The sequence below is a fragment of the Acinonyx jubatus genome, chromosome D1 (genome assembly GCF_027475565.1).
Source record: "Acinonyx jubatus isolate Ajub_Pintada_27869175 chromosome D1, VMU_Ajub_asm_v1.0, whole genome shotgun sequence".
NCBI lineage: Eukaryota > Metazoa > Chordata > Mammalia > Carnivora > Felidae > Acinonyx > Acinonyx jubatus.
The window spans coordinates 11766134-11779628 of NC_069390.1; the positions used below are offsets into that span (position 1 = coordinate 11766134).

At 44.1% G+C, this 13495-nt stretch overlaps 1 protein-coding gene across 6 annotated transcripts; it reads right to left on the reverse strand.

Annotated features, from left to right (window-relative positions):
- Window positions 1–1052: 1052 nt before the first annotated feature.
- Window positions 1053–13258, reverse strand: FAM111A (FAM111 trypsin like peptidase A). 6 transcript variants are annotated; one of them, XM_015085006.3, is made up of 7 exons: window positions 13100–13258; window positions 12093–12239; window positions 11657–11715; window positions 10473–10496; window positions 8991–9077; window positions 8320–8474; window positions 1053–5995 (listed from the first exon to the last, which is right to left on the reverse strand). In XM_015085006.3, exons 6-7 carry the CDS (start codon window positions 8398–8400, stop codon window positions 4265–4267), a joined length of 1812 nt encoding a protein of 603 aa, XP_014940492.1. In that variant the 5' UTR covers window positions 8401–8474; window positions 8991–9077; window positions 10473–10496; window positions 11657–11715; window positions 12093–12239; window positions 13100–13258; the 3' UTR covers window positions 1053–4264. The 6 variants fall into 6 exon arrangements, with proteins under 6 accessions (XP_014940492.1, XP_026901015.1, XP_014940494.1 ...); XM_027045214.2 differs by having other exon boundaries at window positions 8991–9080; XM_015085008.3 differs by lacking the exon at window positions 11657–11715.
- Window positions 13259–13495: the final 237 nt, after the last annotated feature.

Below are 13495 nucleotides of genomic sequence, written 5' to 3' on the forward strand. Positions count from 1 at the left end.
CAATGATTTCTCCAAAATCAGCTGAGGTTTTGGTAGAGAGGAAAAGCATCAGGGGTGAGGAGGGAGAGGAGAGTCACTATATGCTTCTAAATTTGGTTTCGGTAGCTGCCGGTGGTTTGGGTGGACCAAATAAACTTTTAATGTGTTAGTTGTTCCCAAAGCTAGTTGCAGTGAGCATCCTGGACAGAGTCCGGGGGTTGAGTGGACGCAGTGAAGGAACCGGAGAGACCTGGGGGCTGGCAAACACGTGACAAAGTCGGCCCCTGCTGGGTAAGGAGTGAGGGAGGTGAAGGCAAAAGAGAAAGGGCTCTGAAATGGGCTGCAGCCTGGAGGGAAACTGATCGGCTTGATGTTTCTTTCCCCTCATTCCTTTGGCCCACCACCCCAACTGTCCCATCCGGGGCTTTTCAGATCGGCACGTCTTCCTTTCCTTCTTCTCCTCCACCACCTCCTGCTCCTCCTTCTTTTTCGCCCCACACAGCCTTCTTTCTGGTGTCCATGAAACCTCTCTCTCCTTTCCCTTATATGGACCTCAGTCATTGGTTTTCCAGTCCACCCTAAATCCAGGATGGTCTCACCTAGAGATCCTAAAGTTACCAGCAGTTAGGAGTTGGACATATCTTTTTGGGAAACACAGTTCAAGCCACTCCAGCTTCTTTTTCTGTTAGGTCACTTAAATATCAGTATATTTCTTCCCACAAAAGAGTCCTGGTTCATATTTCCCTATGTTTCTGGTCTCCTCTCTCGATTTCAGAAGTTCAGAGCTCATAAGTACTATGAGGATAATTCAGTGGCATTATTCTGCTGACAGAATCCAGACTGATACTCAAGGTACGTACAGGGGCACCTGGGTAGCTCCGTTGGTTAGGCATCCAACTTTGGCTCAGGTAACGATCTCATGATCTCACGGTTGGGGAGTTCCAGCACTGCGTGGGGCTCTGTGCAGCCTGGAGCCTGCTTGGGATTCTGTGTCTCCTCTCTCTGCCCCTCCCCCGCTCTTGCTGTCTCTCTCTCTCTCTCTCAAAAATAAACACTAATTTTTTTTTAATTAAAAGAAAAACTGATAACACAAAACGCTAGTGAGGATGTGAAGCGATGTGAACTTGCATTCACTGCCGGTGGGAATGCCAAACGGTCCGGCCACATTGGAAGGTAGTTTGGCGGATGCTTACAAAGTTAAACATAATTTTACCATACAGTCCAGTAATCGCACTCTGAAGTATTTACCCAGTGGAGTTGAGGACTTATGTTCACACAAACATTTGTACCCAAATACTTACAGCAGCTTTATTCATACACACCAAACACTGAAGCAAAAGATGTCTTTCAAAAGGTGGATGAATACACAACCTGTGGTATATCCACAGAGCAGAATATTATCCGGTGGCAAAAAAATAAATGAGCTATCAGGCCACGAAAAGATGCAGAGGAAGCTCAGTGGAATATTGTTCAGTGCAAGAAGTCAAGCTGAAAAGGCTACATACTAGCTGGTTCCATTTAAGTGACATTCTGGCAAAGGCAAACCTATCAAGGCAGTAAGAGGGTCAGTGATCACCGCTGGTTCAGGAAGTGGCAGGGTTGAGCAGCTGAAGCACAGGGGCGTTTAGGCTGGTAAAATGACTCCGCATAGTATCAAAGTGCTGGATACCTGACATTACGCTCTTGTTAAGACCCACAGAACACACAGCATGAAGAGTGAGCCTTAATGTATGCAGATTTTAAAAGCCACTTAGGTCGAGAGATGAAAGAATGGAGACTCTGACAGGAGAATCTAACTGCACTACAAATGCACAAAAACACCTCACTGAAGGGCGTGGCAGGAAAGGTGCTGACCCCAGGAACTTTAGACGCGAGCCTGTAAGACTAAACACACACTGTGCTCACTTTTTCCTGTCCTGCTGCCGGGGAACAACTCTGACACCGCTATGCATGAAAACTGAATTAAGCAATTAAGTAAATGGGTGGGGGATGGTAGGAGCCACGTTTCTCACTGTTGGACTAGGACTTCATAGATGACCAAGGCAGGAGGCAAAAATGATCCAGGTGGCACTGGAGTTGGAGACATCGGTAAGAATGTTTAACTTACTGTACATACAGGCAGTTACATATAGAAATGTTTGTAGAAAGGCACCTGGGGGGCTCCGTTGGTTGAGCGTCTGCCTTTGGCTCAGGTCATGATCTCACACGGCATGAGTTCAAGCCCCACGTTGGGCTCTGTGCTGACAACTCAGAGCCTGGAGCCTGCTTCAGATTCTGTGTCTCCTTCTCTCTCTGTGTCCCTCCCCAACTCATACTCTGTCTCTTTCTCTCAAAAATGAATAAACATTAAAAAAAATTGTTTTAAAGAAATGTTTGTAGATATGCATATATGCAGTGGTTCCTCCCACCCCTCATCTGCAGGGTATATATCCCACGATCCCCTAGGGGACGGTACCAAACCCTATATAGATACGCTTTTTCCTGTACACACCTACCTATGATAAAGTTTAATTTATAAATTAGGCACAGTAAGAGATTAACAATAACGGATAATAAAATAGAATAATTATAACAATGTACTGTAATAAAAGCTATGTAAATATTGTCTACCTTTCAAAATACCTTATTGTACTGTACTCTTCCCTCTTCTCGTTATGATGATGTAAAATGCCTACCTGACGAGACGAAGGGAGGTGGATGGCATAGGCATTGTGATGCAGCATTAGGCTACCATTGACCTTCTGGCGATAAGTCAGAAGGAAGATCATTGGCTTCTTGACTGCCGTTGACCCCAGGTAACTGAAGCCCCAGAAAGTGAAACCAAGAATAAGCTGGGGAGCCTGACTATACAGGAGTTAATATACACACACATATTCCTTTGCTTTGTCTGCTGAGCGGGCGTAGAAGAAATAATACCCCACTCGCAAAAGCATACCTAGTGCCCAGATCTTGATTTCAAATACACTTCTCCAATAAAAGTGACCAAAGGCTCCTAGGAGAAATGGCTGATGATGCGACTGGGTCAGGTAATACACAAGAGGAGCCCAGAGCATCTCGTAGGACCACAACATAAGAAAGTGCTTAGAAAACCCAGGAAACAAACACAACACACTCTTGGGAATATGTCAAAGAGGGCACCAGAGCCAAATGAAAGTGCTCCCAATGACCAAAGCAGGAACAGTCTGAGAAATACAACAAAGTAATTTGGATTATAACTCAACATGTATCTATGAGTCCACACTGGTACAATAAATAGGAAAGAAGAAGCAAATCTCCCATGCTGAATAAATTATGTAGAGACTCCAGGAGTTCCCTACATAAGGAAGAGAAGAAGGATGCCCCACTCCTTAGGTGTGGGCTGTGAATAAAACTTCCTTCCAAAAAGTACATTATAGAAAGGAAGGGAAAGGAGTAAATTTACAGTAGAGAAACCTGATAAACATTATCTTGGCCAGGGTATCAAAGGCAACACCAAATCATAACTCAGGTGGATACTATGTACCCTTGATACAATATAGTCAAAAAGTACTTTGCCCCACTGGTTTTACTCTCCAAACCCCACAACCACAGCCTAATTACCAGACAAATTCCAATAGAAGGACATCCCACAAAAATACCTGACCAGTACTCTTACTGTCAAGGTCACTGGTCAAAGCCTGAGAACCTGCAACAGCCACAAGGAAGGAGCCTTAGGAGACATAACAACTAAATGCAACACACAAACGATCCTAAAACAAAAAAGGTCATTAGGTAAAAACTAAGGGCATACGAATAAAGTAATATGATCTTTCAGATAGTCTCTTTGCCCTAATAGCCTATAAAAAGAGTGGATATTACCCTGTGAGTTTCAGAACACATATATCCTGAGTTTCAGTAATACGAGGACTTTGGAAATTCTAAAGATTTTGTTTGAAATTATTTCCAATCAAGCATTTAGTTCCTTACTTAAGATTAACAGTAGCCCTAAGTTGTGCTACTGACGGACCCACACGTTTTCTAAGCACTTACTTGCCTCTTCCAGACACTGGGGATAATGAGATGAACACTCATAATTGAATGTCCTTCCTTCAAGCAACTGAACTTACAGGAAGACACAGAAATGGGGGGGGGGAACCCCACAGCAGTTACACTAGAGTTAGTGTCATAATCTCATCGTCGTTCATGTTACTTGACTTTAAAATAGGGATAATGGCCCACCTGTTAGGATTAGTCTTCACGTGCTTAGAAAAGTGGTTAAAGCTTAAACAAACTTAAAGCTAGTAAACAAACTTAATTCTCACCATCCTCAATCCTCATCGCTCACCATTTCTACATCTTGCGGACTTACGCATACTTCTGTATACCACTGTCTGTGTTTTTCCTTAATATCAAGGAGGATGGATTCCAGAGTAGAGCCAAATTCAATGACATGAGATGATAACCCAATTTCGTTATCACAAGTGAAGCCAGCAGTATGCATGGCCACCAATGAACCTTCTGAATCAAGCACTGGGGAGCCAGAAGCCCCAAAGTAAAAAGAGGTGTCATAGGTAATCACATCAGGGCTGTGAGCTATTTCCTCGAAGGTTTTTCGAGTGCACATATGGATGTATTGCATCCCATAACTGCAACCCTCTCCCTTTCCAGCCTGAAGATATTCCTCATATTTCTTTTTCCGCTGACCCTGAGAGATCACTGTACAAGCATCACTAGACTTTTCCTCTCCATTTGGATGGCCAATGATGTATATCAACCCAGTAGATGGTGCACGAGCAATTCTACTATAGAGTCCCAAAGGTACTTGTTGTCCGTTTGCCTTCAGTTTCAGAACAGCATAATCAAGGGTGGCATCAGATATCTCAAACCACGGTTCAAGGAAAAAGCAGTTCTCATCTTTCTCGGGGAAGCTGTTATAACGAAATGTCACCCTTGCGCATTGACCAATCACGTCTGCCCACTTACTTGGCTCTATTCCTTTCCCCATGAAGTCACTTACTACGTGTCGACAGGTGAAAATGAACAACTCTTTGAAAACATAGCAGGTGGCACAACCCTTATTTCCATTGTTGTCCCATGACAGGTACCCCACTGAGTTACCGACAAGAGAAAGAAAGTTGTGCACTCTGATCGGGGTGGAGTTTCTCGTCATTTTCCCAAACTTTACTTTAAGTAATTTAAATAATGAGGTTTTGCTCTTTTTACTTTTCATTTCTTTCTTGAAGTTTTCTCTGATTTTTTCGCTTTCTCTTTTCAAACTGGGATACTGAGCCACAATTTCTTCTCTCAGCACACTGGTGTTTCCTTTCTCTGATTCCGACTTTTGAGCGGCTACTGCCCTGGAGCTCATTCCTTTCTCTACCTCAACCTCAAAGAGCTTGCCTTCCAGGTCGTCCACAGTCTGTGTGCTTTCTAGAATGGAGTCCAGGTTTCTGATGAGCCTCCAATCCTCTTTCTCCAGAAAGGAGAGAAACCTGCCATCCTTGCACAGAGCATCCTTGATGGTTTCTCCTCTGAAAGCATAGACACAGAGTTTGCACCCTTCTTTGTGAAGCTGCCTGCGTTTGACGATCCTTTTCTTTCTCTTCCCGATTGCGTGAATATAAAATTTGACACAGTCAGCGGATGCCTTTTCATGCCGGCCAAATACCTGGTTCCCTTCTTTCTGCTTACTTCTACTTCGGACAAATGTGATTTGTACATGGCAGCTCTCGGGGAAACAACTGAGGGGCATTCCAAGATTTATGTACCCTTCAATTCCTTCTTTGCCAACCGCCAGCATTTCTTTGCCCTGCTGAGTTTCTATCTCCTCCTTGACAGCCTTGAGAGTGTTGAGGGCCGCATAGAAGCTCTTCTCTTCACTATGTGTGAGCTTGTGTTTCCTGGGGTTTACAGCCAAGGTAATGTAAATTGTCTTGTTGGGGGGCACAGTCTGGTCTTTGGGTCTTGGTGCCTGGATATTAGTTATATCTTTTGGACCTTTTTTAGAGCCCCTCTTCATTGGAGAAATACTGGAATGACTCTCTTGTTCTTTACTGACCTAAAAATAAATGTGAAATATTTTAAAACTCCGATTACAACCTTACACAAGGAGGGTTAATCAAATAGCAGAAATTTAATGAAAAATTAAGAGCATTGGATTTCTGTATCTAAATGATACGTGTTCTATGCATCGGGGCCTAGGGGTCAACAGACACAAGTTTATATGGCAGCAATGCCACTTGCTGATAATGGGAATGACAATGGCAGGATTGTTGTAAAGATTCAATGTAATGTCATGTGTGACAATACCTAACACAATGACCAGCACATTAATGCGTTAACTTTTATTTTCCTTTCGTGATGCTGCTAATATTCTGGATCAGGAAAAAAAAAAAAAAGGAACATAAGGTAATATAACTTTACTCTGCACATAACATACAAACTCTCAAAGACCATCTCTTCAGCCCCATCCTGTCGGAAACATCCTTGTCACACACCCTATGGGGACGGTGTAATGGATTTCCAAAGATTCCTGGGCAGATACAGACATTTTCAAAGAGGGAACAATGGGGTGCCTGGGTGGCTCAGTTGGTGAAGTGTCCAACTCTTGATCTCAGCTCAGGTCTTGATCTCACAGTTTTGAGGTCGAGCTGTGCGTTGGTGTGGAGCCTACTTAAACATTTTTTTAAAAATATAAAAAAGAGGGGCATCTGGGTGGCTCAGTTAAGTGTCCGACTTTGGCTCAAGTCATGGTTTCACAGGTCATGAATTCGAGTCCTGCACTGGATTCTGCTGTCAGCACTGAGTCTGCTTCAGATCCTCTGTCCCCCTCTCTCTGCCCCTCTCGAGCTCACACACTCTCTCTTTCTCTCTCAAAAAGAAACATTTAAAAAATAAATAAATAAAATAAAAAATTTAAGAAAGGGATCTGGGTAGTATGTGGCTATTAGCTCACTCTGTCATGAAGTAGAACCAAAAGAAATGTAACTAGGCTTGTCTTGGCTTCCCTAGATATTTGGATATTCTAGCTACAACCAGGATAAAAGAAAACAAATGAAAGCTTTTATGTTGCATCCCCAAATTCTCAAAATTCTCAGCCTTCTTCTTGATAATTTCAAGGAGCATTTCAGACTCAGGATAGAATATGATGGTTTGATATGATCACAGAGCCCTGTTATTAGAAAGAGCCCTGACTTAATGTCAATAAATGTAAGTCCAAGTCTTCACCCCACTTCTGTCTCAAGCAAGAAGTCATTTCTCTCTCCCCATAAACATAATAAAATCCTCCCTCCCTCCCTAACAAGGTTATGATAAGCATTATTATGTTTTACTTTTTTTTTTTTTTTGAGAGAGAGAGACCATGCGAGCAAGAGAGAGAAAGAATCTCAAGCAGGCTCCAGGCCTAGCACGGAGCCCGATGCAGGGCTTGAACTCATGATTGTGAGTTCATGACCTAAGCTGAAATCACGAGTGGGATGCTCAACTGAGCCACCCAGGTGCCTGGAGGATCATTATTTTAAAATTTGTTTTGTAGACCAGAATGCACAATATAAATGTAGGTTATTGTTGTGATCAAATACATGAGCCATATTTGGGATAGCATATAGTTTCATGCTATGAAATGGTGTTAATGTTTTTATTCCATAGTTGACTATAATACATGATATTGTACTTTTTGTTGTTGTCGTTCAGGAAGTGTTACAATAGTTTTTACCAAAGGCTGCTTTGATATGGCCAAGATTTATATTAAAACTGGGGTGCCTGGGTGGCTTAATAGGTTGAGCATTTGACTCTTGATTTGGGCTCAAGTCAAGCGTCTGACTCTTGATTTGGGCTCAGGTCATGATCTCAGGGTTCATGAGTTTGAGCCCCACATTAGGCTCCAGGCTAATGGTGCACAACCGGCTTGGGATTCTCTCTCTCTACCTCTCTGTCCCTCCCTCCCTCACTCTCTCTCAAAATAAATAAATAAAATTTAAAAAACTATACTAAAACTATAAAATAGAACAAATGGATAAGAAAGATTTAAAAAAAATTTTTTAATGTTTTATTTACTTTTGAGAGAGAGAGAGAGAGACAGAGTACGAGCAGGCAGGGGCAGAGAGAGAGAAGGAGACACAGAATCCGAAGCAGGCTCCAGGCTCTGAGCTGTCAGCACAAAGCTGGACACGGGGCTCGAACCCACAAACCATGAGATCATGACCTGAGCTGAAGTCAGATGCTTAACCGACTGAGCCACCCAGGTGCCCCAAGAAAGATTTTAACTTAATATCCTCAACCTACCACGAGGTAATTTCTTGGAAGAGAGAACTATGGCACCCAGTGTCAAGGAGAGCTGTGTCTCGTATCGGTATATTCCATAAATAGTATTTACAAACATACCTGATGAAAATAGTGATCAATTTTCATATTACGCTTTTCATCAAATGCAATCTTCTGTGATCTGCGCTTTGTAGGGCTCATGGTGGCTTAAAGATGAATCGACAGTTCAGCCAAAACACTAGTTTCCCAAAGGTTCAAGAATTGTGTCTTCAGAGCTGTGTTCATTGTATAGAGGATAATGTTAACAGGGACCCCACATCCCACGCTTCCCCCGTGGGCTCTAGCACCCTCTCTTCAAAGATGTTAACCTAGCAACAGACCCTTTACCAATGACTATAATCACCTCAACAATACAAGGTCCCTTCTATAGAGCACCGCACGTTAGATACCACACTAAATACTTTACAAAAATTATCTCTAATTGCCAATCCCCCCAGATACCGTGCAAAGCAGGTATATTTGCTTTTTGCAGATGAGGAACGTTTAACTCAGATCAGGCAGGTGACCCTCAAGGCCAGAGCTACGTGGCAGGGATGCAATTCCAACGCAGGTATAAATGCCTTACAGAAGGGTAGTTCTGCAGTTTGAGAATGCAGAAGTATGTTCTAGTTCCACTGATGTCAAAATCTGGCCCCCACTTAAGGTGGGGGTAGCACAGGGATGGTGTAATTACAGAGGAATGGATGGGAAAAGGACCATAAAGACAAAATAATCTTGGAATGAGAGTTTACCTGGGAAGAGTCAGGAAGTTTCGTTGCTGCTCGTCTGTTGGTTTTGTTTGTCTGTTTGTTTAAAGGGGTATTTTTCCTTCTATCTTTCTTCTCATGACCCCACAGAAGAGAATGAACAATGTAAATAAAACAGTGCAATTTTCATTAGTAGTAAATAGAACAAAAGCCATAGAGGGCAAAAGCCCTCTGTTTTCAGTATCCCAACATGTACCATGATGCCGGCACGTGGTGAGCTCTCAATACAGACACATTTATAAAGATCCAATGAAGGAATGGAGTCTGCACATGATATGCTATGCCCTATCCTAAGAGCTCTTTATAAATGATCTCATTTAATTCTCCCAACTCTGTGAGATAGGCATTCTTAGTTCTATTTTGTGAATAAAAATCTTGAGATCCGGAGAGACTAAACTATTTACTCAAGGTTACAAAGCTCCAGCATACTTTTGATTACGAACATTTCAAATAGGAATGACAACAAAAAAAGAGAATAGTATAATGATTGATTTGGGCTCAAGTCAAGCGTCTGACTCTTGATTTGGGCTCAGGTCATGATCTCATATGCCTAGTGATTGTTCATTTTTTGCCAAATTTACATCATCTTTTTATTTTACTAGATTATTTTACACTTAGATACATCGCGACATTTTATCCCTAATTATCTTTTTCCAGCTCTACAAATGAAGAACTTTTTCTTGTATAATTACAATACTGATTTGTTTAGACCAAGATCCAACTGAGGTACACAAGCCTTTCTTTAATTGTGTCTCTTGGGGTGCCTGGCCGGCTCAGTCAGAAAAGCATGCAACTCAATCTCGGGGTCGTAAGTTCGAGCCCCATGTTGGGTGTAGAGATTACTTAAAAATAAAAACTTAAATAAAACCCAGGGTGCCTGGATGGCTCAGCTGGTTAAACGTCCGACTTTGGCTCAGGTCACGATCTTGTGGTTTGTGGGTTCGAGCCCAGCATCAGGCTCTGTGCTGCCAGCTCAGCTGGGTTCCTTCTCCTTGTTTAACTTATGCTCTAGCCTGTCTGTTTCTTGTCAAGTGGAAGTTCTCAAAGATTGTGCCCTTAACCATTTCACTGTGGAGCAGGAGCCTGGCCTTCATTCTTTACTGGTAATGAGCTACCCAGGAAACTCCAGCGTCTCTGAGCCTAACTCTCCTATTTGTAAAACGAGGCCATAATTCTAAATGAGGTAAAGAATATGAAGTTGCTGCATCAATGTTAGTTTTTATAAGACCACCTGGATTCAAATATCTGGTTACCACTTACTAGCTGCATGACCTTGGGCCTACTAATTAAGCACTGTCTATCTCATTGTCCACATCTCTAAGACGGGAGGAGTGGTGGAATCTGTCTCTCTGCTTGTGGAGATTAAAAAATACAATTCATATAAAGCCTTTAGAACAGTTCCTGGAACATAACAGGCTGCCCAGTAAATATTACTACTATCACTATTATCAATATCAATATACTTACCACAATTCTTAAACTGCAGAGAACCTGGGGAAACAGAAACAGATACATATCATGGAGCAGTGGGGCTATGTTGTAAGATCCTTGAAGGCAAGAACTTACTGCCCAATAGTTAAGAGAATCTGGGGGTTCAGTGTGCTATTGAGGATGACCCCAACTGGCGGACTTTGAGACAGGACCCAGGTGATTTAGGAGTGATTATTACATATGGACCAAAAGAAAAAAAATATATATATATATATACACATACGTGTGCGTATATATATATATATATATATATATATGTATATATATATAAAGTAGACAGAAAGAAACGTGACTTTTGAACTATACGGAGGTGAACTGGAGCATTCCCAGTGGAAAGAGGCAAGAGGTTAAGAAAACATCCCAATATCCACCTCCTGCCCCCAACATCATTTCCAGTATCCAGCTGGAACCATATTACAGCAAATGTGAAGTGTCCTTAGCTAGCTCTCATACTCCAGCCCGGTCTTAGAGTTGGAGAAGGCTCTGCTGACCTGAACGACTTGCCCAATGTCCTCCAGTAAGGTGATTAAGAAAGACAGGGACATCTCCTGCCCACCCAGAGGCTCTCTCTTGGAATTCTTCCCGCACTCCTCTCTCTCTTTCGCTCTCCCTCGCTCGCCCCAGCTTCCTCCCCTCCCCATCTCCTCTGTCCCCTTCACGAACTCCTCCTCCCTCCTCCCCCTTTACCCTAGAGCAAGTGCACAGACCTGAGCCAGACAAGAAGAGGGATCGATCGGGTCTCGGCCGACCCTAGGCCACCACCCCGCTCCCCGCCCCCTCCCGCACAGGGAGTGACCAGCAGCCGCCACGGAAATAAAAGCCTCCCCCGCGCTCCGCGCGTGGGCGGCTGTGTCCCGCCCAGACCTGCAGGCGCGCGTGCGCTTCCGCTTTCCTGCCCCTCCGCAGGCCTCCGGCACTCGAATCCAGCGCCCTTCCGTGATCGGTGCTTATTGGAGGAAACCAAGGCCTAGGAGCTTCGGCTGGAAGCCCGCCGGGGAGGGGCGCCAGGGATAGCTCGGCGGGCTGTACCCGCGGGAGGCAGGGCTGAGGTTCTAGAACTTTTCCCGCCTTTCGCGACCCGCTGCTCCGCCCACTGCTGGGTTCCTTCCTCTTTTATATCCGCCCGGCTTCTAACAGCCTCTGCCTCTGCCTGCACCCACCTCTTTCCACCGCAGTCTCTGCGTCTTCGCTTCTTTGGACACCCCGGAAGCGGGCCTGGCTGTTGGGGGTGGGGGCCTCCAGAATAAACTATTAGAAAGCGTGTTTGTCTCAGTCCCTCCAGCCTGTAACGAAACCTTCCGAACTTCATCCCCACTGGCAGTGGAGGGGCCAGACTTAGGGGAGACAGCGCCTATTCTCTTCCCTATGAACTTTTCTCTGACACAAGTACAGCCACAACTGACGGCGGTAGAAACCAATTGTATTGTTAATAAGGCGGATTTTCAAGCGTAGACCTTATAAAGTTTAGGCCAGATAATCACGAGGATTCCTTAAAAGATTTCTTTACTCCCAGGGACAAAATAAACTCAGCCCTTGGGGGACCTTCAACAAAAAGCAAGCTGGGGCTGAACCTCACGCAAGATCCGCTGTTCTCACCTTTGAGTTCAGAGAGCACTGGAGAGAAAGTTAATGGGACCTCAGGACTACACGGATCCGGAGTTGTGGCAGCAGAAACTGACTAGGTGTTTGCTGGGGCTTCCAAGGATGTCAAATGCTGGCTCCCAGAAATCTCAGCAGAACTACCTGCTGATAAGACAAAGCTAAGCTTACTGCTTCTTGAGGTTTTGGGAAGAAATAGCTTCACAGAACTTTGGTAGCATTTCAGAAGGAGGAGAGCAAGGTTGGGCTATTTATTGAGATTTTGACGTCTGGCTTAAATCAGGTCTTTAATGTGGGGAACTGGTTAGGATAGAGTAAGCACTGGGTGACAGTTTAGAATTGGTGGGTAACAAAGCAAGGATTTTCAAGGTTTGGGATGCCAACTGTACTTTGATGATTTCAACTGAAGAGTGCTTGGGTCTTTGAGGAAGTTCCTGGAATAAACAATAAAGATATTTGCAACTTTCATGTCCCTGGGCAAAACTTTGCTGGGAGAGTAAATTTATTTTGATGAAAACAGTAGATAAATCATATTAATGTAGTTGGCAAGCTATGTGAATGTAGATGGCTTCAGTGCTCTTAATGATGAACACGATGGAGAACATAATCACCACGTGTCACTTATTTTACCCTGGAAAGCAGCTCAGGTCACTCAGGAAAACACATTTGACATGGTTGTTACACACAGAATTCAGACACGGAGAGGCTGAACTTATTAGAAAACATTTTCATAACGTTAACGTTGGGTCTTATAAAACACATCAGTTTTTAAAATTAGAACATGCTCTCCCCTTGGGCACTGCAGAAGAAATGCACATCTTTTTTTTTTTTTTTTTTTTAAGTTTCCAGGGACAAACCTCAGTCCTTTCAGGATATGATACTATCCAGCCGTATGGGTTTTTTATGCCCCATCTCTCCCAGCCTGAAATTTTTCTGTATCGTGTCCCTGGCAGTGAATTTTCTCAAACCTCTAAATCAGCTCCATGACCAAAGGGGTGACTCACCGAATAAAAGTGTTCGTCCCAAATTCCGCCGTCAGTCACCAGTCACTCACAGGAACTTGCGACTTTGGGGTGATCTTTGCCTCCAGCCAGGAATTCCGCCTTCGGGGCAAAAATGGTCTCTGGGCAAGTGGTCTCTGCCCTTCTGGCCAATGAACGAGAGGTCCCGAGTCCCTTTGGTCTCATTGGGCAGCAGCTCTCTTACTGCGGAAGCCTATTGGTCGCGCTCTAGCCTCCCCGTGGAGGGCGCGAAAGTGTGTGAACGATGCGCGGCCAATGAGCGTCCGCAAGCCCGGCAGGGGTCTGGGGCGCGGGAGTCTGCGCACCCTCCCTCCGTAAGCGTTCCTAGTCCCGGTGAGCTAGATCTGCCTCACTGCCGTCACTGCCGGCTTCATCCCC

What these genes read in the sequence shown, in the direction of transcription:
- FAM111A (XM_015085008.3), bottom strand. Translation starts at nt 8,400, where the DNA reads ATGAGCCCTACAAAGCGCAGATCACAGAAGATTGCATTTGATGAAAAG. An exon ending in TTGATCACTATTTTCATCAG is followed by an intron (nt 5,996 to 8,319) that starts GTATGTTTGTAA and finishes ATTTATTTTTAG; the next exon opens with GTCAGTAAAGAACAAGAGAG.